The sequence below is a fragment of the Trachymyrmex septentrionalis genome, unplaced genomic scaffold (genome assembly GCF_001594115.1).
Source record: "Trachymyrmex septentrionalis isolate Tsep2-gDNA-1 unplaced genomic scaffold, Tsep1.0 scaffold1, whole genome shotgun sequence".
NCBI classification, from domain to species: Eukaryota; Metazoa; Arthropoda; class Insecta; order Hymenoptera; family Formicidae; genus Trachymyrmex; species Trachymyrmex septentrionalis.
Genome location: NW_017304123.1, coordinates 927,009 through 951,926, shown reverse-complemented (window position 1 = coordinate 951,926; position 24,918 = coordinate 927,009). Strand labels below are relative to the sequence as shown.

Sequence of the window (24,918 nt, the reverse complement as noted above, 5' to 3'; positions counted from 1 at the left end):
TCAAATTCGTTTTGGACACATTACAAATCCACAAAGTGAGAAGAAAATTTTTCGTCTTTTTCAGCTCGTAGTTTTTGGTATGTAAAAATGATCAAACTCATATAAACTTAAAAAATGTGATAAGCTTTTAAAAGTAGAGATTTCAAGCTTTAAAATCCTTTTTTTAAATTTGATTTTCATTCATTATTGACGAAGATATTGTATATACAACTTTGAGCTAAAAAATACGCGATGACTTTTTACTACACCTAATATAAGGATTTGAAAGAGAAGAAGAATCTCTTTTGGAGGAAGTTACGCGATTTACGATGTATACCATTTATATTTTGCGAATAATCTGATATTTGTCCTGATGAAGTGAACTGCAATTCACAAAATATTGATATTTAACAATACATCAAGAGATAAATCGTAAATAAATAAAACTTGGAGAAAATATCCATGGAAGTAAAAGAAAAGTATAATCTCTTTTAGAATTTTACGATGGTCTTCGTCATTTGACAACATTTTCGCGAGTGCTGTTAGCATCTATATAATCCAGATCAGTTAAATATAATAATCCGAAAATACCATGATCTCATCCAATCGGAAACAAAAGTAGAGCATGTGACGTCATTAATCCGGCCTAGATTATAAGTTCAAACCTACTGCTATTTGAAAACGCTATGAGATAAAAAATCGATCGCGTACACAATTTAATCAAAATTGACTATCCTCGATTGGTTAAGATCGATTATTCTTTTTATTGTTGTACATAAAAAAATGTACTTTACCCGATGAAAAGAATCACTGAGTTTCGTGTCTGTTAGATTTTTCTTTGTGCAACAGGGATTCGCAATTTTCTGATATTATCGTTAATATTATTCCACGATATATTTCGCGTACTACGATTGCAATTAACGCCTACGTTTGTCTAAACGGGTGTACCGCAGAATTTAACGGTATCACCAGCGGCACTGCTCGTCAGCCGCATGGGCTCCTCTTCGGCCACAGACATCTATACTTATGCCAGACCGCTAATACCGTTGGCGTAGTACAAATTGAAGCGTATAACATGATATTCGAACAGAGGAAATGGCAGTCGTATGTAATCATATGTCGGTATGACTTGCGGGCATATCATTAAAAATTATCACAAATAAAGCGCAATGCGAAGAGCGTGCCGGCGTAATCGTCATAAAATTGTCAGCGTGTTACCGTCTTACTCATAAGAAACACATGCCGACTTTATTGTACGCGGATGGTGACCATCGTCATACCAGATTTCTACTCTTCATCTTTGTTCATTGCGCTTTACTACTGTTAGTGGTTTGCTTCAAACATAAATCCAGATTCCTTGCGTTATTTTCTACGCATCGTTCGTTTACATATTGCTGTTTTGTACGTATTCTTGTAATCAGTGCGGTTAACCTGTTCATAGAAAAGAGGATTTCACTTTACTTGGCGAATCGATATTTGTTAACCTGATTAAGTAAGAAGGTGTTGCATTCAATAATCAAGTATTCGTTTCTTTAAACAATTTTTGTTGAGCTTACAGTCGAGGTTAAAAATTTATATAAAATAACTTGCAACTTTATATAATAGAAGTGAAATACATAATTAAATAAATACTATGATACAAAAATAAAAATGGTGAAGGAAAGAAGAGAATAATAAAGCAAAATTGTTTGAAGCACATTATATAAAGTGTAGTTTAAAACAAATATAAAATCATAGAGACAAAATTTTCTTAATTTTATTATAACAAATATGCGAATATATATATATGAGATTAATTTATCGTATATAACATACACGTGTAAAATATGTTTTTAATTTTTTTTCGCATTCTCTGAAAAATAATAATTATCTTTGTCATTCGTTAAAAACTTTTTTCTCACGCTTTGAACATAAGATTTCATGCTGTAGGGACAAGTGCTCGATAACGGATGATGTAATCGACTAGTTCAAATTATATTTTTCAGCATATTAGGAGTGCAAGAAGAAGGAAATGGAGGCGCCATAGAGTGCCTTATAATTTTATATCGATCACGTTCACGCGGTTTTTCTGTAGTAGTAGGTAGGAAGAGATGACTTGGCACTCTATGCCTTTAAAGACGTTTTCAAGCTACTGCTTTTTATAAAAAGCTGGCAGTCAGGAATTCGTTCCATTATATTTATTACAATTAACATCGCACATTTATTTCTTGTGTCACACATTATTCTGATATTAAATTCTAATTATGTATTAATTGCAACTCGCGTGTATTTTCGGCAGCGTCATCAAATTAAAAAAAAGAACTCTTTGTTAAATTCATCGCTTTGTACTTCAGTCTCTCCCTTTGTGCTTTTTTTTTTTCCATCCTTTCTTTCATTTCTCGCAAAAACAATCCCAATCGTCAGACGGTACTGAACTGAAATCGTTATATCCCGACGCTTTGTCTGCACTCCGATTACAATCATGATTCGCAGTCGATGTTTTTCGCGGCGGTGAGAAAAACGCAGGCATTATTTCTTGCGAAATTATCGGAGCGCAGAGGAAGCTGCATACGTGTGCAGCACCTCGTAAATAAGGCTCGTATTAGTGCTTGTCATGAAATGTACAACTAACAGTCGGCGACTGAAAAAGTCTCTTAAATAGTGTCTACGTATAAAGATATCGATCGCGTACTCGTGTGTAATGAACGATAACGACAATTTTCTAATGGCAGAATTCATATTCCTTCTAAGCTATCAGAGAAATGTTTCGCTCGTTACATCGGTCGTTTCCAACCGTAATGCGTTCTTGCTTCCATCACGTAAGAAATGTTCTGGATAATGTTGTTACACGTCTGTGCATAAATCTTAGGCAGTTATGTACGTACGTCATAAATCACAGCCAGAGTACAGGATGTAGCGGAACTATCACTCAAATATAGATACTGCTAAGATAAACTTTGCGGAATGCCAATTGTTTCAACCTGTAAAGACATCGATCATTCCTGACTGATGTACAGTTAAAAAGAAGATTGATTTGATGTCCGAATAAATAGGAAAGAATTTCATTCTTAATTATAAAGAATAATTAAGGAAAATAATATATTATATTATTATATTCCAATAAAAATACAATATATTATTATTATTATTATTATTATTATTATTCTTGTTTATTATTTTCCTTAATTATTCTTTATAATTAAGAATAAAATTCTAATAATAGAATAATTAAGAATAATTTACATGATTAATTATAAAGATGTTGGAAAGTAAATTGGAATTATTCCTTTACTCTTTAACATTATTTCCTTCTATTCTGAATCGCGCGAACGTCTGAAGGTTACTGTACCGTTTCTTCCACTCTTCAATTTGCAACGCGTGAGATAGTTACATTGTTTCCATCGTCTTTTCCAACGCGTGTTATTTCTGTATACGAAAATCGTAACCGCAATTGAACGCGATGCAATTATGGAAAAGCAATCGATATCTCCGCTCGCGGGGCGGGGGGGGGAGGAGGAGGAGGAGGAGGATACACGTCCGATCGGTCATTACCGATGATTTCTCTTGACTCGCGGCTCTTTCTCTTTCTTTCTCTCTCAGGAGGATAATCGACGCCCGGTTTATTATCCTTGCGAGTCACTCTCTCGATCGGTGACTTTGCTCTCTCGTAGGACGACGACACGCACAATGGTGTCGTCGGTAGCGTCTTCTATTTGCCTGGGTTATTCATGAGGGACCATCTTTCTCTTTTGCAGAAGCCGAATGCTGCGTCGGTGAGGCTGCCAGCGAGGCATGCTGGGAACCTTGTTACTGCGTCCTCCTGCAGGACGAGCAGACCCTCACAGCTTACAGGAGCGAGGACATGGCGGTGAGTACATTTTTCTTTAAAAGCCTTTCCGATTCCCCTGGATTTATCCATCCTACGGCTGTTTCGCTCTCACCCCTCTCGCCCACGCGACGGTATCATAAAGCACGAGACGGATTTACACTGTTGCTGTTACACGTTTGTTTCCCGTAATGCGCGTTTTGTCGGTTCTCTGCCCTCTTCAGACACTATATCAGTGGTTCTCATAGAATGTGTTGTCTAAATTCTGCATAATATTAGGTTGTTCGGAAAGTAATTTCGTTTTTTCTTATGAAAATGAAAGACGATTTTCAATCAGACGCGTTTCAAATGATCATGAACGGTCGAATTCGATAAATTTAATCTCTCAGCGATCTCACGAGTTGTTATTCGCCGGTTTGCATCAATTAATGCCTTTATTGTGTCTTCATCAGCTTCAACTGGCCTTCCAGAACGTGGTGCATCTTCAACATCAAAATTGCCGGATCGAAATTTTGCAAACCAGTTTTGGCACTGGCGTTCTGTCAATACGTCTTCTCCATACACATCGGATAATTTTTTCTTGCTTGAACAGCATTTTTACCTTTTCGATAGTAGAAAAGTAAAATATGCCGAAAATGCTGCTTTTTACTTTCCATATTTGATAGGGCACCAATCAAAAACTGCTGCGTAGAATCAATCGAACTTTTTTCACAAGCAAGCCTTGCTATATCAGCTGTCAAAATATATAATGATTATACGGCTTAAGTGTGAAGTTGGCCGTGAAAAAATACAATAAGTCCTCTGTTGGGAAAAAAACAAAATTACTTTCCGAACAACCTAATATATTTTTTTAGTTCTACGAACTGCGCGCCAATTCGGTTTATCGGATTTAAAAAGCAATCGTAAAGCTGAAGCTGGAAATAACATCACGAATTACTAATTAATTGATCGTTAAAAAAGGTATTTATAAATGCACACGAATATTGTCAAGCAGCAAGACCTACCGAAATTTGAGGATTGTAAAAGATCGTTTTCTCTTATTCGATTTATCGGCCTAATTTCCACTTATAATTATAAATTTTAGTATTGCATTTCAAATCATATCATGAATATTTGAAATATTAATTGCTTTCGCGCGAACATAATTTTGCAGATCATAGCCGGTCTAAATTCTTTTCGAGTAAGAAACTGCAATTGTGAATTTTCGCGTTATTCTGTACTTTTGTCAATTTCAGTCAAGTTATTTGCGAAATTTAATAACATAATTTCAAAAGTTTAGTATATATTTCCTCGAAAACTATTCTTGGCTCGTTGTAATTACTTTGCAATCCTTTTACAATGTCTTTACAATGTCTTTACGAATCTTCAAATTCGCATATCAAAGAACCTGTTTGATCGTCGAGTAAAATGCCACGGCAAAGGGAGCGCCGACCTCTAATTCGATTAGAAAGTTTATACTCCGTTGACTGACACGAACATATACGGGAACGCTTTGAAGACTACAAACTTCTGCTCGCAACCGCGGATCGTTGCAAATAACGTTGCAAATAACGTTGAAGATTATTCGGGATCCATCGGCAATTCTCTCTCAGTCCATCTAGTTGATAGAAGAAAACCATTCCTGCTGATGTGTCACCGTACGAATTGCTGTGCTTGCGACACGTCACGCGTTGGTATGAACATACAAGGCGCTCAATGTTCCACTCGGTATAAACACACAATAACATGATATTATACGCATATACTTTTTATCAAGAGAATCGTGAGTTGCACGAACTCGGTCCCGTAATCCATGTGAATCTGTACATCGAATAGTTTTTACTCGGCAATATTTCTGCTTAATTTTACTCGATTTTAGCGACGATTGAATTCCATTTATGCACGATGTCCGTTAAACTTACGTTACACTACGCATTGGGGATTGAAAATTGCGAGTTACAGATTAGAATTCGATCGATTGGATAATTTTAATTTTCATCCATTTCGTTCCGATTGGATGAATTTTAATTTTCAATTTGCAATCCTCAATCTTCAATGCGTAGTACGACACGGGCTTTACAACGTTCAAAGCGAGGAATAAGTTTGCTTGAATACCCACTCTATGAATTTAATGTAATGTGATATTTTAAAATGATACACAAATAAAAAATATCACATCAGCAGAGATGGGATATCTTATTTCTCTGGATATTGATATATAAATAGCAAACGTATAAAGAATACATCTATTGCTTTTAACTCCTAACAAAGTAAACATAATGAAGACATGCAAATGGGTCCTGCTTCGTAGCAACGCAAACACATAAAATCAATCCTGAGCTGTCATGAAAGCGTTAAACTTGCAAGTTACGCGACTTTACGAGCGGCTAAGCTTTTTCTTTACGGTAGCGAAATATTTGAATAGAATTTCTTGCACGCTGTACTACCATGTGAGAAATATTCCATGTTGCCGGAAATTTACACAACCGATACGTATTCGATGGTCCGCGCGACAGATATCTTTAATCCCATACCGTATGTTTAATTAATGGTTCACAATTGTCCAATCTCATGTTCCATTCCTAATTTGTGCTCCGCGAAATCGATTCGGAGCAACAGATAAAAAGGATAAAACGAAGATAACAAGCACGGGACAACGGATATTTCGTGTTTCGGAATCGCTTCATTCCCTTGTGTCCTTCCGCCATCGTATCTCGAGCTTTTAGTTTCTTTTTTCTACCTGTAATTCCCTCGGAGTGTGAACTCCGACCATTACTTAGAAAAGCGTATTATCTTCGACACACACACAGCGAGAGCCACTTTCCTCCGATCTAAGACTTTCTCATGCTAACGCAATATAAGAGATGTTCACACAATTGATATTATCATTAAATATTATTAAATATATTGATATTTTTAACTATATCACACATTGATTATTATATCTAATTTATATCAAAGAGTAAAGTAAATATTAAATTTTCTTTTTTAATTAATATTATTTCTCATAATTTACAGTTTACTTTTCTAACTCTTATACATAAATATTTATATATATATAATTTTACGCTTTTATATTATCACGGAAAGAACGGTTTTGCTGAAGTATTTAAAAATTTAGATACAGTTTTTCAAATAATATTAATTGACATTTATAATAATGCTACAAAAGTTTTAATATTTTAATAATCAGTTTAAGGATCCGACATAAGTATTTTGATGGTCTAAAGTTAACCAAGATTATTTTTAGATTTATATTTGGCTACATATTTTTTAATGCTGGAACAAAACCATTCTTTCCACGTATTGAAAGGCAAATGCTTCACTGACACAGGATTTATTTTAAGTTGCTAAGTACAACATATTTCACAATGCTATTTCCAGGTTACGTATTGATGAAAGTTTAAGAATATGCCTAAACATGTTTTAGCTGTCATAAGTGGTAAGCATTATGTATTTAGGGTTGTCTGAGAACTTCCGCAAAATTTACTCCGTAAAGCATCTCTCTTTTCCTGCTTACATTTCGCGAAGAGAGAGTTCCGCGAACTTATTCCTGCAGGGCTATTCTGTAACACTCAACGCAAGTTTCGTAATCGTTATAACGCACCGTTGCGCGGCTTTTATGTCATGGTAAAAAAAAACTGCACAACGACGTTATAACGATAACGAAACTTGCATTAAGAGTTACAGAATAAGGCTGCTGTATATCTTATTTATATTCAACAATCATTCTTGAGTTCCTTCTTTATGAAGAGATTTTTACTTCCGGTTGCTGTCAAACAGAGGAAGTACTTATTATGTATGCGTTTCACGGAGATCGGTCAATAACGAAAATGCCGACGTTGGCTTTTTACACTGAGAGAAAAATGCTTGGTATTTGTAATTATAATTATATTACTATAATTATGAATATTACTGCTATAATAATAATAATAACAGTAACTATGTGTATAGTTCTAGCAACAAATGTATATAGTTGGCAACCTAAAAGAACTATAATTATAGTTATTTCATAAAATTTAATTATAGTTATTTAATATTAATTAATTATAGTTAAATATATAATTAAAGTTAATCATAAAATAGTTGAAATTACCATAAAAATGATTCAAGTGACTATAATTTTAGTTATATTTTGTGACAAGCATATTTTTTTTGGCTGCTTTCAAGTCTGAAAAAATTCGGCGTGCAGTTCAAATAACTACAAATATGATATATGCACATATATATAGTATATATTAGGTGTTTCGGTTAATTTTGAGGGATTTTTTTGTAAAAAGAAACACGTTTATTTTAGGGAAATGTTAAATTATATTTTATATAAAATATTTTCCACCGCTAGCTACAACTTTTTCTCACTTTTCTGGCAGTAAGTAGGGTCCTCGATTTTTACTTTGAAGTGCTGATCAGCAAGGCCGTACTGCATCAATTAAAATCAATAATAATCCGAAGGAGCACAGTCTGGTGAATACGCGACATGTGATAAGATTTCCCATTGAAATGCTGTTAACGTGTCTTTAACTGTTTTTGCAACGTGTGGTCGAGCATTATCGTGCAATGCAAAATCACTTTGCGTTCTCTTTGACCTGTTATTGGAACGTTTTTGGTTTAAAGAACGATTCAAATCGATTAATTGATAACAAGTTGCTCAACAGTGATTGTTTGATTTGGTTTCAGCAGCTCATAATACACGACGCCTTTCATGTACCTCCCAAATGCACAACAAAACCTTACTTCTGTGGATGTTGCGTTTTGAAGTCGATGTCGACGGTTGGCCTGGATTTATCCAGGATTTTTTATGCTTAGGATTATCATAATAGATCCATTTTTCATCGCCGATTATTATTTGATTCAAAAACTGCTTCTTTTTGTGACGAGAAAGCAATGAAGTATACATGATTAAACGATTTTGAATAGCCAATTCAGGCAATTCATGCGGAATCTATTTGCCTTCTTTTTGAATCTTTTCCATTGTAAACGATCAGAAATGATTGATTTAATGCTTTAGCTTATTCTTTAAGCGTTTGAGTTGAATTTTCATCCAGTAACGCCTGCAATTCGACATCTTTGAACTTTTTTTGGTTGACCTGAACGTTCTTTGTCTTTCAAGTAAAAATCACCACTTTTAAATCGTCGATATCGGTACTCACACGTTTTAACTGAAGCAGACTCAGAATAAGTTTCTGAAATGAATCGGTGAACTTCGACAGCCTTTTTCTTCGAATCAAAGTAGTAAAGTAGTAGATGACGAAAATGGTCCTTACGTTCCATTTTCAATCACTAAAAAGTATGATTATGTTTACGAATGCACAGAACCTGTGTCAAATTATTTGTAGAAATGTCCGAGCTATGACATGACGTATCCAATTTCAAAATATCTTTAGTAGATCTGTAGCTGCAGCTATCTGTAGTGAACTGTCAAAACTAACCGCAACGCCTATAAAAATTCACATGTTCAAACATTAAAGATTCAGCTTCGACCGTAATGGACTTTTAGTTCCTATTTCCTATTGATTGTGTGTTTTCACATGTGCGATCCAATAAGCTTCTTATACTTTAATGACATTATATTCGTTTGGATTAATCGTATTGTTTTCCACAATCATTAAAATTGATTCTTAATTAAAATGATTATTTAATTGTTTATATAAAGATAAAATCTGAATATCTCATCTAATAGGTTTTTTTTTTTAAATAAAAGATATTAAATATAATCACATTATAGATTCTCACAATTTTGTTAAATATCCTTTCTTGCATTATTCTAAAATGTTTATTTTATTTTAATAAAATTCCATTACTATTTATGCATTGTTTTGCTTGTAATCTATAAGCACATCTACAATAATCCGAAAGCAGCCCTGAATAAACCAAAAGTTAATACCGCGAAGAGAAAATAAATATGCAAATAGTATTGCATTGGGTAACACAATGGATCTGTGCAGCTTCTTCATCATTAATGATTTCGTCAAGTAGGATTTGGCACCTGGCGTGGTTCGACAGTCAAAGGTCGAGCTGAATACGTAGGTCGAGCGTACGCGCGTATATACACGGGGTTGTTGGCACTATATACGGTACTTGCATGTCACATCGTCACTATATATAACGAGAAACCGGAACTCGAATCCCATTCAGTGGATCGTTCTCTGAAACGCTGCATTCTCGTGCAGTCAGAGGTCCTTGTAAATCCCTCGGAGTTGGCCTTTAACCCTCGAGAAACTCGCGATACGCAACGTCGGATGTCGAATTAGTTAATTTCAACGTTGTGTCGTGCTGAGCGAATTTGTCTTCATAAACGGCTGTATTTCTATTATTCTATCATCTAAGCTATATTACGTTTTTCAATCTTACATCAGCGTTTTATTCACGATCTATGTTTGTTATACCTGATCCGACTATTCTATATATATTCGAATTATTTCCTATAAATAAAAATGCATTTTGTAGAATCTTCTCTTTAAAATTCTATCCAGATTTCTTAATTAATTTGTTTGATTTAATATTTATTTTATGTGATATCGCACTTATATATAAGCGATCAAAAATCTGTTAGACAAATATTTAAAATAGGAGTCATCCTGTAAATTGTTTAGAAATTATTTGGATTGTGTCGCAAAATTTTTGAATATTTTCATAAAATATTTTTTTGTGTGTCAAATTAAGCATTTAATATAAAAGGAAGGAACTGCTTTAGAAAAATTTGAATTTACATTTTCGTATTTGGACTGTAAAATATAAAATATGTGTTACATTATTGATATATCTCAAACTTTTTAGATGAAATCTTTATTATGATAGGCGACAGATTAGAGAATGGATGTAAATTTAAACCTAACGACTCGCCCGAAATCATTTTTTATACGTATACAATTTCGTTCACGAAGATTTCGGTAGATTTCACGTAGCGTAGTCCTGTTAAAGGAATAGTCTTCTCAGCATTTCAGCATATTGCGAAACAGACGCGGGGGACCCTCTGATTAGTACCTTCATCGTGTACTCAGTTCCTTACTTTGAGAACTTGCTTTCTCATCTCGTGCCGCTTCAGTCTCGTCTCCCTTCCGTCCGGCTGTCGCCGTCTTCGTCTTCGCGATCCTCGTGTAGTCACTCGCACATCTCTACTACCGTGCCTTGTTATTACTAAATCAAGACAAGCGCCCTAATCCTCCCTCTCCCTCTATCTCTTCGTCCTTTCCTTCTTCCATGTGTAATCACATTCAAGGGATCCAGGAACACGACTCTCTGCTTCGTTATTTGCCGCCGAGACCAACTTGGAGGAATAGGGTTAACGGCCATTGAAAGATTTTTTTTTTTTCTTAAATGGATCTTTTTCCCTTCCGGGATGATTAAACTTAAAAGAATAGAAGACGCCTCGTGGACGAAATTCTATAGTTAACTAAAAATAAATTAAAAATAAATTAAAAAACAATTTTATTGAAAAATAATTATTTTTATTATAATTTTAATATTTTGTTAGTCCTTTTTTTAGGTTTTTATAACCAAAAAATGCAATAGAAGGTACTTTATACTTACAGCCCCCTGTCTTAAAATTTTTATTGTTAGGAAAATTATTATGAAAATAAGAAGTAAAAGATATTCGAAAAGAAAATTGTTTCAGTTTCACACTTTCAACCTTGTCGTGATTTTTGCGCCTTTGTTATAACGTTTTACAATGTAACGGTTTATCTTTTATTTCTTCCGAAATCGCAGCGATTTGCAAAGTGCAAAACTTTTTGTTGCTTTAATCCATTAATATTGATTTAATGGATATGAAAGGCTTGTTAAGGGTCTGCATTATTGTAGCTTTTTCGTTATGTAATACGAAACAAAGGAAATGTAAGTAATGCAAACTAGCGTAAGCGGACACAAAAAAAGAGTATTAAACTTTATGTGGTAAGATGAGCAAGAGAGTATTGTACATGTTTAATTTACGAAGTGATCTAAACTTATTACGACGCATAAGCACTTTGCTGATTAACATTTTTTCGATATAATTTAATTTTTAATCAGGCCAATTTAATCAGACTGAGTTTTAATGTAACTTGTTTTTTTTTTTTTTTTTTAGTTTTATAAAGCTTTTAAGATAAGCTATATAGGATAAACTTTTTCTCAGGTTATTTTAATTTCGTGATCTTTTGCTAACATTACTTGAATATTCTTCTGGTAATGGAAGATGCATTTGCATTTTTTTCTGACTGTAGGTTTGACGATGGCATATTATTATCATTCGTTCGTCCCAATTTATGCATTGTGGTTAGGCTCCTCGATACGCACGGCTAAACTTGATCCAGTCTGGTGATAAATTATGCACAGGGTGTCTCGAAAGATAGCGCGCACCCTCTCTGTGCTTTCATCCCTCGATAATGGTCCCCTTGATGCATCCAAGGACATCTTCCTTGCCTTCCATTTACGCCGACCAATCGCATCTCTCTTTGAGTCCCTAAAGCGCCTATTTTCAGTTATATTAACTGCTATTATGGAAATTTTTTGAAGCAGTAATTAACCAATATACATATTTTCTAAGGTATACATATAATATACATATAAAGGGTGGGCCATCTATTGGTACGTTTTTGAACGTTTTGTCATTAATTGGGGTGACCGAATGGCATACTGTAAGGCCAGTAGAGGGAGCCACATGAACGAAATCGTTTTTCATTCTTGACGCGGATACTTTTAGCTTCACAACAAAAAAAAAATTAATAAAAAATATCAATGTATGCTCATTTGATCGCATTTTTAAAAACGTACCAATAGATGGCCCACCCTGTACAATTGATATATATATATATAGGGAAAAATCACAATATAAATATAATATAACATATACTATTACATAACAGCCCAAGTCGAGAGAAATGATGTCAAAATGATGATTTTTGGTTACAAAATTTGACTGTTTATTTATTTTAAGTATCAAAATAAAGTCATTTGGATTTTTTGTTGACTTGTGTGCGTTTCTCAAGAATAACATTGTAAAATGTGTGTGTGTGGGGGGGGGGAGGAGCGAAATTATAATATTAACATTATGTTACTTGACTACATTAACTACATTATGTTATACATTATGTTATACTTTTAGTTTGTGTCAATTGGGTGATTTATGCTATCTGTGTTCTGAATAAATCCAGAAGAATGCAGTGAAGCTGATGACGAGAATTACATATGCGATTTTTATTTAAATAATTAATTTTTCCAATTTTTATATTATTTTTTCAAAGTTTATATTAATTTTGTATTGACATTTGTATAATAATACAATATATTTTTTAATTATTTTATCAAGATTCCATGAAACATTTTCTACAAAATATTTAATTTATTAATTTTATATTAATTTCTTACGATTTTTGCTTTGCGCACAACTCGACGAGCGAAAAATTTTTTTGTTTTTATTTTTTTTACTTTTGCCCAATACAACATTATTAAATTACAAATTGTTTAATATGAGAATGCATATTGATAAAAGAATGTTTATAATTTGTATTTTTTCGTGTTTATTAACTTCAACTTCAAAAATCACACCACAGCAATGAATTTCTCTCGGAATTTCCTTTAAATGCGCATAATTTCTTCACTTTTCCCTACATCATTTTTTTTTTTAAATTATATGTCTATTTAAGGAATTTTTATAAAAAATAATTTTGTGCATACTTACACTCTAAATTTCTTGCAGTGAAAATCTATTCCAAAAAAGTGAAAATACAATCACCCTTCACTTCTTTGAAAAGAGTGACAGTTTTTACTCTAAAAAGAGTGAAAATTGTCACTTTTTTTTTTCAAGAAGTGAAATATTTTCACTTTTTTTTCAAGAGTGATTGTATTTTCATTCTCTTGAAGTGAGATTTCACTACAATAAATTTAGAGTATATATAAAATATTTATATTTTACAGTATTTCTAAATATATATTATTTATAAAAATTTATTTTAGTAATTACCCCTTTATAATGACATATTACGAAAAAATTCAAATTACTTATTATTTACCGAAATCACGAGATACTTTTTACATATATGTATAATTTAATTAAAATTTGTTTTATTTAATTTTTTCTTAATATATAATATGTTTTTATTCGTTTGCCCTTTTACATATAAAAGATACTTTAATATGAATATAATACATCATCTTTATGTTTCTGATATGAGCATGCTGTTCTCATAAACGTATAAAAATTAATTAATTTTCGCCTCGATTTAGGTTTACTGTAATAATTCTTGTGCGAAAATATATTTCGATTCGCCTCTTCAGCGGCACGTTTTCGCTTGGCGAGTTGCACGAATTCTATGAATTTGGTGTGTGTTCATACTTGTCACGTACGGCACGCAAGAAAGAAAATGTAACCCCGTCTACGGAATCGTCCCCGGCTGAGAGGGAGGAGTCAACGGGGTGCTTTTGTGTATTAAGTCGCTGACTCCCCTTTTCGCTCTTTTACTTTCCGTCTGCCCACTTTTCTTTCAGTTTCATTTATGAGGCCTCGTGTAAACGTGAGACGAATGAAGTATTCACGATTAAATACTTCTCTGTTCTAATTTATCTATTTCCTATATTTTCGTTCACAATTTATTTGTTTTTATTTCTTATTCGTATATCGCCTTGAACTATCATCAATCAAGGCTTCGAATTTTAAAAGAAATTTGAGAATGTGTGTATGTGTGTGTAAAACATTTTTTTACAATTTATTATTATTTAATGTACAGTACCCTCCATAAGTTTGGGAACACTCTACGTTTTACAGGAAAGCCATTACATGACAGGAATCTACACATGTTTTTGGTTTAAATACTTCGTAAGACGTCTAAATGATAAACATTTATCTAGAATACCTATAAGCTTGTACTGAAAATATGTTGGACAATCATTTCGCAGCATTGAAGCTTTCAAAATTGAATTTCGCGCTTTGATCTTATTTATATATATATATATATTGTCACTTATTTTGCAACGTCGTATTTGTGTTCGTTGTATAATATATACACAGGTCATTTAATTGTAGTTTAACGATTTCTGTAAAAGTGGTAAACTATTTGAGTCGCACAAGTTAATTTCAGACTTCGTAAAAATTATAAAATTATAAAATGACCCCGAAGAATTTAATTTCGTATGAATCGTATTTTAATTAAAATTCTATTATTTTAATAGTATTTTAATAGCATTAAATCTTTAATTGAAAAAGATGAAATATAGATAATGTACGTATGTATGTACTTTTATTTCGTCTTTTTTTAATTAAGTAATTATTTACAAACCCATAAAATGTAGGGTGTCCTTAAACTTATGGAGGATACATGACTTAGTATTTGATCTATATGTGTATATCGTGTTTTTCCTTTTATCTATAATTACTTTCGTTTAACAAACGACAGTAAATTGTTCTTAATTAATATTTTTACATATTTTTCTTTTTTACGTGATTTTATCTGTAATTATATGTGTTGCGTGGCTAAAAATACAGTAAAATAAAAATTGGAAATTAACTGACCATTAAATGATTATTTGTATACTTTGTTTTTCGCAACATGTGTGAAACTAGCGTTATATGCTACAAATTTTATCAGATAAAATTAAATTAAAAAAAATGTTTTTCAGAAGCTTCATCATGTAACGAAGCATCTCGGTAATAATGGTTATATAACTATCTCTCAGATTCGTACATATTAGGGTATACTTGAGTTTATTTTTGTATTATTATGTCCATATTTTTGTATTATTTGTTTATTATGTCCATATGCGAAAAAGATGGCGATAAACTATATTTTTTCCAATAATTGCTAAAGTGCATTTTTGTAGTCATTCTCAAAGATAATCAATATTTACAGTAGTTTATGTGCGTACATTCGAAATAACAATATTATGAACATTACGTAATATTTTTACTGCCTACAAAATTTTGTATGTGTTTAATGAATACTTCTATAACGTCGAATGAATTATAGTGAATCTATTATAATCAACATTACATACATGATAAAGGTATATAAATTGTAAGATAACTTATAATTTGTACTTTTATTTTCAATATTTAGTTATGAATACTATGGCCATCTTTCCATCACAATTCAGGAAAGATGACTATTAATCAAGTAACACACATTCATACATATCGTTTTCTTTTTTTAAATTATAGAATTTTTATTTGATTTCTTTAGTTCAAAAGAATTATAATTTTTACGTTATTTTATTGTGGAATATCATTATGTATTTATAATTATAACTAACAATAAGTTATACGTGTATGTATACAAATTTGTATTAAATATATGAAATTATAAGTTCTATTTATTATTTTACAAAATTTTACATATATCTTTAATATTTATGATTAATTGATGTCCGTAATGGCCATCTTTTCTCTGTAAGTTAGATAAGATGGCTAATGCATACGTTATAATATTTTGATTAATATTAAATTTTTATTAATTATTTTCTCTACAATTTCGATGGTATTTATTTCTTTCACTGATGTGATACATCAAACACACACACGCACACAAAATTAAGAAATAACAAAAAGAAAGATACATTTTTTGCATGAAAAAAAATCATGACTATTTTATCCGAGTTTATTCTAGGCATTTGTTACACATTTTTTTTATTTAATGGTACATTTTGTTGTACAAACAAGGCAGATTATGCCAATTACTTTTATACTCTTAAAAATAAATTTGTAATTCTCTTTCCTTTAAAGTAACAAACTTAGAAAATAAAATGTATCGCACAATTATTATTACACAATTATACACACTTTGAGCTAAATCCAACACAATTACAGATTTTTTTTTTTCTTTCAGGCTAATATTCCCTTTCAAATTGTTTGCCTTGTGCCTTCTCGTTTGCCACGTTATGAAATTTTTCTTTCGGGACATTCAAACCAGAAGCGTCTCAGAAGGAAACACCTTATAAGCCTGGATATGATATAAAAGCATTGTCTGACGAGCGATACTTTGATCTTCGTCTCCTCGAGGCATCTTATTTTGCGTTACAGACATGAATCGATCAGAACGAGATATCGCTGGTGGATCAGAATCGTTTAATCCGGTCGTCTGTACCCTTCGAGAAAGAGAAGTCTTCTCGTCTTCTCACAGAGTGCGGAAGCGTTTGTTCGTCTTGTCCTTCATCGACCGGCGAGCGCCGTTTGCACTCTCGTTCGACCCTTTCTTTTCCAGAAGAGGAAGCTTACAGGATCGCAGGTATGGGAAGTATTTTCGGTGTGAGGCGTTTTTCTCGGGTTTCCTCGGGTAGAGAGACGGTATATACCCGAGACGTTCCCTATACGTATCTCGCGTACCTCGTGAAAGGGATCCTACGAGGATTCGGGGCTAAGGACCTTCTCGACTCCCCGCTAGAATAAATCGACTTCGCCCCTTTCGTATTGCCTCCGAGCTTCTCTTACCTCTAGAATCACCCTTGAGAGTGGGCGGAGTCCAACAAGCCCAGAAATTCGTCGGACCGTGGCGGTTAGAGCGAGAAAGAAAACCGTCGGAGGAAAGGCTTGTAAATCTGGGAAGCTTGTTTAACTCTCCGGTCGCCTAGTAATTCTCAGACGTGGATGTCGCCTCTAATTAACAGGGGCGAGAACTCATTATAAATTGTAATTGAGGCATTACACGATAGTGCCTGAAATATATATTGACCATCCTCGTCTGCTGTCGTATTCCGTCTGTCATTGCGTGGCAAAAGTAACGGTCTCTACATCACTCTGTTTTTCTATGTAATAACTTTGGAAGTTATTTGTCGAAACTACTTATTATTAAGCAGTAAGTAAAGCAACTTTTGCATAAAACGGTATATATACGATTTCTACAAAATATATATATATATATATTTCTGTATTATTAAAATATTTAACAGTTATTTTATAATAGTGTAAAACAAATATGAAACGTGAATTACAATTCGTACATCATGTCGTATAAAGAGATTAATGTGAAAAATAGAAGAGAGAATGACATTTTTTTGTATAAAGAATGGATTTCTATGTAATAATATTTCAAGATATATTAGGTATATTTCATTTTATATAAAGTTTTGTAATGACTTTTTTCTCTCCTTTCTCCTCGCTTCCCCCCCCCTCTCTCTCTCTCTCTCTCTACAAAGCTTTATATGGAAAGAATGACAGAAAGTAAGTGGAATTTATGCATGAAAGGAGATAATAATCTACAGATTTCGTAATACATGCCGAAAAAAAGGGAAAGATTCGTTATCATATTACGTCGGATTAAGGAGGGGGATCTTCCTAAGTAGATTTGGATTAGAATCAAAAGAGAGAGAGTTTCCATCCGAATCGCGAAACGCATACTCGCGCACAAAAACCTTCGCTATAATAAGCTACAAAGTCCCTACGTATCATAAATAGTTATATATCTTGCGCGTGCTTATGTATTTGAAGATCCACCATATCTCTACATGGACTCATGTAATCTGCGAAAATTACAGATGCGCAATTTGCATGTTGTACAGGATAATTTTAGAATACACGCCGCGCATCGAAACGTAACACGTTTACATACATTATTCATGAGCAGATGAAACTTGGCTTTTAATTGGCTCATTTTTAACATAATCCGCTTCACAATGAAAGTTATTAAATATCGCCGCATAACTGATTACCGCTGTTGTGCAACACGTATAATATCCGAAAGAATCAATTGACATCGCGTAATTCGTCCAATTTACGAGTCGTATGATTATCTGTCAAGCTGTATTAGACGGAGTTACGTCGCGGTCAAAGTATGTCCGTTCGGTATCGTTTTATCGCTTCGAATAATTTGTCACGTTCGTTGTCGATGAAACGACCCCGTCTAATAATCTCTTTGCTATATTATTCGTCGCTGATTGCATTATTAAGAACATTAAATCCCTCGGTCTTAGAGGAAGCACGCCGAATGAGATAGAACGCTACGCAATAATCTCTTCGGCTTAATGCCGGCGATGTGTACCAAAGAGAATTCACAGTCGAAAGCTTAACTGTTAGACCCCGCGCGAAAGGCCGCGGAAGATCAGGTCACGGTATTTCGTGGTTCGAGAAGAGAGAGAGTCGAGGGATGCCTACATAGAAACGGTAGCAATGGGGTGCATTTATATAAGGGCTCGAGCATCCCCGTCGGCGAACGAGGGAGTAAAAATAAGCTGGATGAGATATTATCGAGCTGATAGGAAAGTCGATATTCTATTCGCGGTGGATTTTTTTTCTTTGTTTAGCGTTATAACGCCGGAAAAATAGCTTCTACGAGCATTTTGTACATTTATTTCATATCGGTGCATTGACGCAAAAAACTGGAGCTGCATTGTGCGCTTCGTCAATGGATAAAATAATTTTCGTTTTATTTTTTAGTCTGTTGTCATTGTTCAGAATTTTTTCATGTTGCGCGTTAAAAGAAAGTTGTCAATTGATTAACAAAACGAAAATTCGAATTATTTTCAAAAGTTATTTTACTTGTAATACAATTATCTTTTTCCACTTTTCTTCGTGAGCGTCTATTAAAAATAAAAATGCTCTTAAAAATGCGGACTTTATAGGGCAAAGTTGAAAACGTAATGAGGCGACAATTTGCTCCGTTTTTTGTTACTCAATGTACTCTTCAGAAATTCAGATTAACACGTAGCACTTTTTAATGAGGCCTATCCTTAGTTGTGTAAATTCTGGTAAATGATCCGCAACGAGTAAAAAAAAAGTTCGTTCAACTCGACAGTTCTGAAGATAACAAGAATATCAGTCTGCAAAAGATTAATTTTTTCACTTCGTAAAGAATTTCAGAAGTCTATTTGTATATAATTCTAGAAAAAGTATCGTCCGCAAAAATTTACAGTTAACGGAAATAATTCTTTAAGTGCATTGTGGAACGTATCTTTACAAGAATCCGATTAATCAGATGCTATTTAATTTATGTATAACAAAAGTAACTAGTAAAATAAAATAACGAAAATATTAACGGTACATCTATTATTCTAGGATCTTCTATATCGATCTCTACACATAAATCTCTAGCACATAAAGAAATATACCTTTTATGAAAAAAGTGTGTCGTTTATAAGAGATCTGCTCCTGATTAATCAGTCGATATTACTCGTTGTTTATTGGCTTTATTTAGAAAGTCGCACGAGCGAGAAATTTACCAGTTGCTCCACTTCTCCGAGCTGCTAGTGAAGTAGCGCCTCGTTAGGAATTCACGCAGTCCTACATCTATCTTTTTTCTTTTTGCCTCGTCGCCCTTTGTCTGTTCTTCTCAAAAGCTCTCCTTTCAGGAAGTTCCTCGTGCGACGTATACACGAAGCTTTCAATAAATACATAAGCATTCTACAGTGAACTTTTCACTTTCGAGCCAGAGGGTTGTTATTCTCTCTCTCTCTCTCTCTCTTTTTCTCCCTTCTGCCTTTCTCTCTCTCTCTCTCTCTCTCGAAAGAAAATGGATCGTGATGACCCGAACTGCAGTAGCGATAGAGGGGGAAAAAAAAGTTTAACGATAAAAGCTGCGCCGGACAAATATGCCGTCAGAAGCACACGACGATCTCTCGGTGGCTTACGAGCGCCGGCGTCGGCGTCGGGCGGGATTTTACAATGCGCTGTAAACATGAAGTTTGGTCGCAAGCATTCTGATGCTAGGTACGTGTTTTCATGCGGTGGTATTTTAGCGCCACGAAAACTGCACAATGCGTATGTATGTACCGACCGTCGCGACTCTCCAGTTCGCAAAGTGCTTCGGAACTATCGCGATGAACTCGTCCAAATTGCAGATGTTACAGAGCTAAAAAGGCGACGCCTTACAATTTGCACAGCGAAACGTGCTTTTCAGATGCTTGCCGTTTCACTTTCGCTTCTTTACTCCAAAAGTATGTAGATTGTACAAAGCAAGTGTACAAAGAAGTGTAAAACTGCTGCGTGAAAACTTTCCGCATCAGCCGTTTAGTGGACGGTCGTTCTGTCGAGCGGCTCGCGTTAAAACTAGAATGTCTTGAGAAACATTTCCCTTTTCATTTGCTCCTTTATCATCGCGAGATGCCCGTTATTCGGCGGAACTTTTTCAATTGGTCGACGTCAAGAATGACGGCGTAAGAATAGACAGTGGATGGGGCAAGAAAGGTCCGGCGCGATAAATGGTAGCGTGCATGTCCTATTATTATCCTGAGAGACATTTCCGGGACGCGAATCGATTTCAGGGCGGTATCACTGGATCGATAACCGGGGAAAAGGGAGCATACGTGCGAAGCGTCATAATCAGATTGGCCGAATCGAGATTGATCGATATGGATCGAGCGCGGAACCGTCCTAGCAGTCTAAGCACGCCCGAATGAAGGTCATTCTGAATCGAATTAAATTCTACGAGACGAATCGCTCTCTCCGATCACGTTTCTTCAATCTAACGAGCGTGTCGTACTCTCAGTGTAAACGTTTTATTTTACTCTTTTGCAATAGTACATAATGTAAAACGTTATTACTAATTATTATTTTAAAGCGGTCAATTGATAATCAGTCCTTACGTCTCGTGATTTATTCTTGTAAAAAAAAGTGGCAGACATACTTCATAAATATTAAATATCGTCAATCACGAGGAGGACAAAGTAAATCGCACTCTGGGAGAGTAAGAAAAAATTTCTGAATGGTTGCTAAAAGTCTTTTCCTCCCGAGAGAAAAAAATCTGTTCACCTGTAAAAAATATAGACAAGGACAATGACGTTGCGAACCATAAATTACTGAGAAGCCGGTGGACGGTTAATTATAATGATCCTTAAAGCTTTCATCGCTAGGAGCGACACTGTACTAACGTCGACAGTGGATACTTAAGATGTAATACTTTTCCGCCTTCGGCGAATGTGCCGGCGGCACATTAAATCGTTCCACTGTGTTTTATTGCGTCGAATTAAAGGCTAGCGATTAATGTCGGGCCTGCACGTTTCCACAGCATAACGTATCGCGCACGCGGAGAACATGCGCATTCATAGCGCACGTCAAATGAATTTCGTCGGACGTATGTTACGCGCGCCAGCATAAAAACGAAACGGTTAATGAAGGCCCGAAAGAGAATTTCGCAAGACGGTCGTAACTCATTTTCGGGGGAACAGCGCGCGTTCTTCATTTTTGACCCTTCTCATTTGTAACGGTCCCGCAATTATCGCGGCGCGAAAACTTCTTGCCGTCGTCGCACTTTTTCACAAAGCGATTCAGCATCCAATATATTTCTCACACAATCGTTCCCCTGACAATTCCGATCCCGCCGAAAATCGCGCGTTTTAATCCTAATTATTAATGAGACACATTAACTTTATATAATTGTACACGTACTTTTATACGATATCGATGATGGTACAATTAATTTCTATCGGAATGATAAAAATTAAATTAATAAGCCATTCATGTATGCACTGGAAACGCGATGAAATATATATTTTTATGTATCGTAAAATAATATTACAATTTACACGCATCGTATAAAGACAAAAATTGATAATTAACGATAGTGATGTCCAATTAATTTTACTCGAACAAAGTAGTCTAAATTCTTAACGTACGATTATGAAACAATGACGATTGAATGAAAAATTGCGCTACAGCATTATTTATACAATTAATCCTCAATTACATGAGTGGGTCATTTGAACCCGGGTGAAAATTTTAGTCTACCGCTAGTTTTATAAAATTAATATTACGGAATTGAAGTAAGGGGGTAAAAAAACTTGGAACCTTTCTGTGCCGATCATCGCCGTCATGCAATTGTTTCGTTGTTGTCGCTTGACGCTAATTGTGATGCAATAAAAGTTGGCTTGAGTGACTTGGACCTGTCAAATGTAAATTCGACAGATTTTTGTCGAAGGTGAAAATTCGTTTTTAGTAAGTGTCTGTTTATTAGTGCTGTATTCAAGTATATGTGTTGTCTTTTTATAATTAAAACATATATAAAGGGTGTCCCAAAATTAACGCAAGATTTGAATTAAATAGAAAACACAGTTTTTAGTCTTTTGATTGTTATTTTTTTATTGAATCATAAAGTACATAGGATAGGGTTATTTGTGGAATAACACATCGGGCAAATGGCCTCCACGGCTTTGCATGCACATACGCACTCGTTTGTCGAAATTTTCCATGACCATTTTGCATAAATGTGGCTGAATTTCGTTGATGCAGCGTTGAATCTCCTCCTTTAATGCACGGGTGGTTGTGGGCTTGTTGACATAGACCTGTGATTTCAAATAACCCCATAAAAAGAAATCTAATGGTGTTAAATCACACGATCTAGGGGGCGATTTTGGCGATTAACAAAGCCATCAAGGTGAAAATGTGCTTCATCGCTTAGGATGATTTTGCTCGAAAAATCAGCATCCATTTGTTGATGTTCAATAATCCATTTTCACGCTCCATTTTCACTAACCCTAAACTGTCAGCTGTTAAATTGTTTTTTTTTTTGGTTGCCAACACTTTACTGCACAAATGGCGGCAAATTCAAATCTTGCGTTAATTTTGGGACACCCTTTATATTCATTGTCGAGAAAAACATTTTTACGAGAAAGGCGTCTTGGTGAAACGATCGCTCTATCTTGTCGGAGTTATAAAATCATGAGTAAATAATGTCGAAATCATTATATATTTGATATAAAATATTTTTATTGAATTTTTTTGTTAAAGATGAAATATGACACACCGATCTCGATATACCGATATCATTTTTCCGAGCATGTATAAAAATGTCCCCACTTCAGCCGTGCAAATAATTATACTTTCTGGAATGTGTCAATGTAACGTATTTTTTTTTCTTAAAGTTCACGATTCCCTTTTTTCAAAATACTACTTATTTTTATCTGTATCTTTTTTTATCATAAAGATATGATTTTTTGAAGAAAACTGATTATTGTACTCTTTTCACAAATTATCCTTTAATATTTTTTTGACATAATTTTTTCAATTATTATCACAACCTTTTTATGTTTTGATATCTCGATTTTATTTATATTGGTATTTCATTAAAAAAAAAAAAAACATTTGTGATAATTACATAGCCAGTTAAAAACGTCGTCTAAGATAAGTCTTAGACCCAGACATGTAAATTAAGATTCTGAAACGAGACATGTAGTTGAGGATTAATTATCTTATATCTATCAAGTAATATTTTATTTTAATATAACTTTTACTGATTATGATAATTAATAAATAACTTTTATTGATTATCATGGTTAATGAATTTTCCTTACGATAGCTAAGAAAAAGTACAATCCAGAAAGATCCACTGACGATCTCGATCTCTCTGGATTTCTCGGGAAAATGTGAATACGATTAGTAATCGATTTGTATCTTTCCTTTGGATGCAGCTATTCGCCGGGACTGCCTGTATGTTCAAGTCGCACAACAAGGTTTGTTCTTTTTTCTTTTTATCGTCTGCTAATTGTGCATTGATGTCACTCTCTAATACGTCGATGTTCCGTTGGTGTGTCATGGCTATTTTCTTTATCCTGTTTCTCATCTATATCTAAACCGTTCTACGTATTTCGTAAAGGTCTTAATTAACGTTCACAATATTTGCACATAAAAGAACGTACACACGCTGAATTTGCATCGCAAAGTGTAATACGAAGATTAATTCGAGCCTCCTTTCCTTGATGTCACCGCTGTTTCGTTAGTTAAAGGACGAAATTAATTGTTTCGCTGCTTTCGAAGTCGCGGTAAGACGACGTGAAAGGGATACGACGAAGATAAAAGATAAGAGAACAGGCGACAAAGGGGTTTGTAGTGGATTGAATTAAATTGGCAAGGATTTGTGACGTGGATAACAATGCTTTTCTGCTATTCTCTTCAACATCCCACAAATCAGCATCTAAAATTTCATATTTTGCCTCTGTATATCTTGATTTCAAATTAAGATTGTAATATATATTGTATTATATAATATATATGTGCATGAATAATTTTGAATGTGTTTATACGTGTTCGGGATTTTTAAAGATCTTCTTATTTGTCTTAAATACATATTTATTCAAGTCCTTTTTTACTAAGAATTAAACTTAATTTTAGTAACGTGCCTGCCTTTAATTTTACATACAGCCACATACTTTTTCTGCTTGTCTCGTTTCTTAAAAGACCTGAGAAGACTTGCATATCTTAATAATACAATCATTGTCCGTCCTAGATAACTAGTGTATGTTTCTCATCTTGTCTTTGCCTCGTCTGT

General features: G+C 34.0%; 1 protein-coding gene across 1 annotated transcript in view; it reads left to right on the top strand.

Moving 5' to 3' along the window:
- Positions 1-24,918, top strand: part of LOC108751093 — a 95,362-nt gene that overhangs the window by 30,574 nt on the left and 39,870 nt on the right. Inside the window, exons 2-3 of the mRNA XM_018491103.1 lie at positions 3,714-3,826; positions 24,062-24,103. Of these exons, the coding sequence (XP_018346605.1) occupies positions 3,714-3,826; positions 24,062-24,103 (155 nt within the window). The remainder of the gene's footprint in view (positions 1-3,713; positions 3,827-24,061; positions 24,104-24,918) is intronic.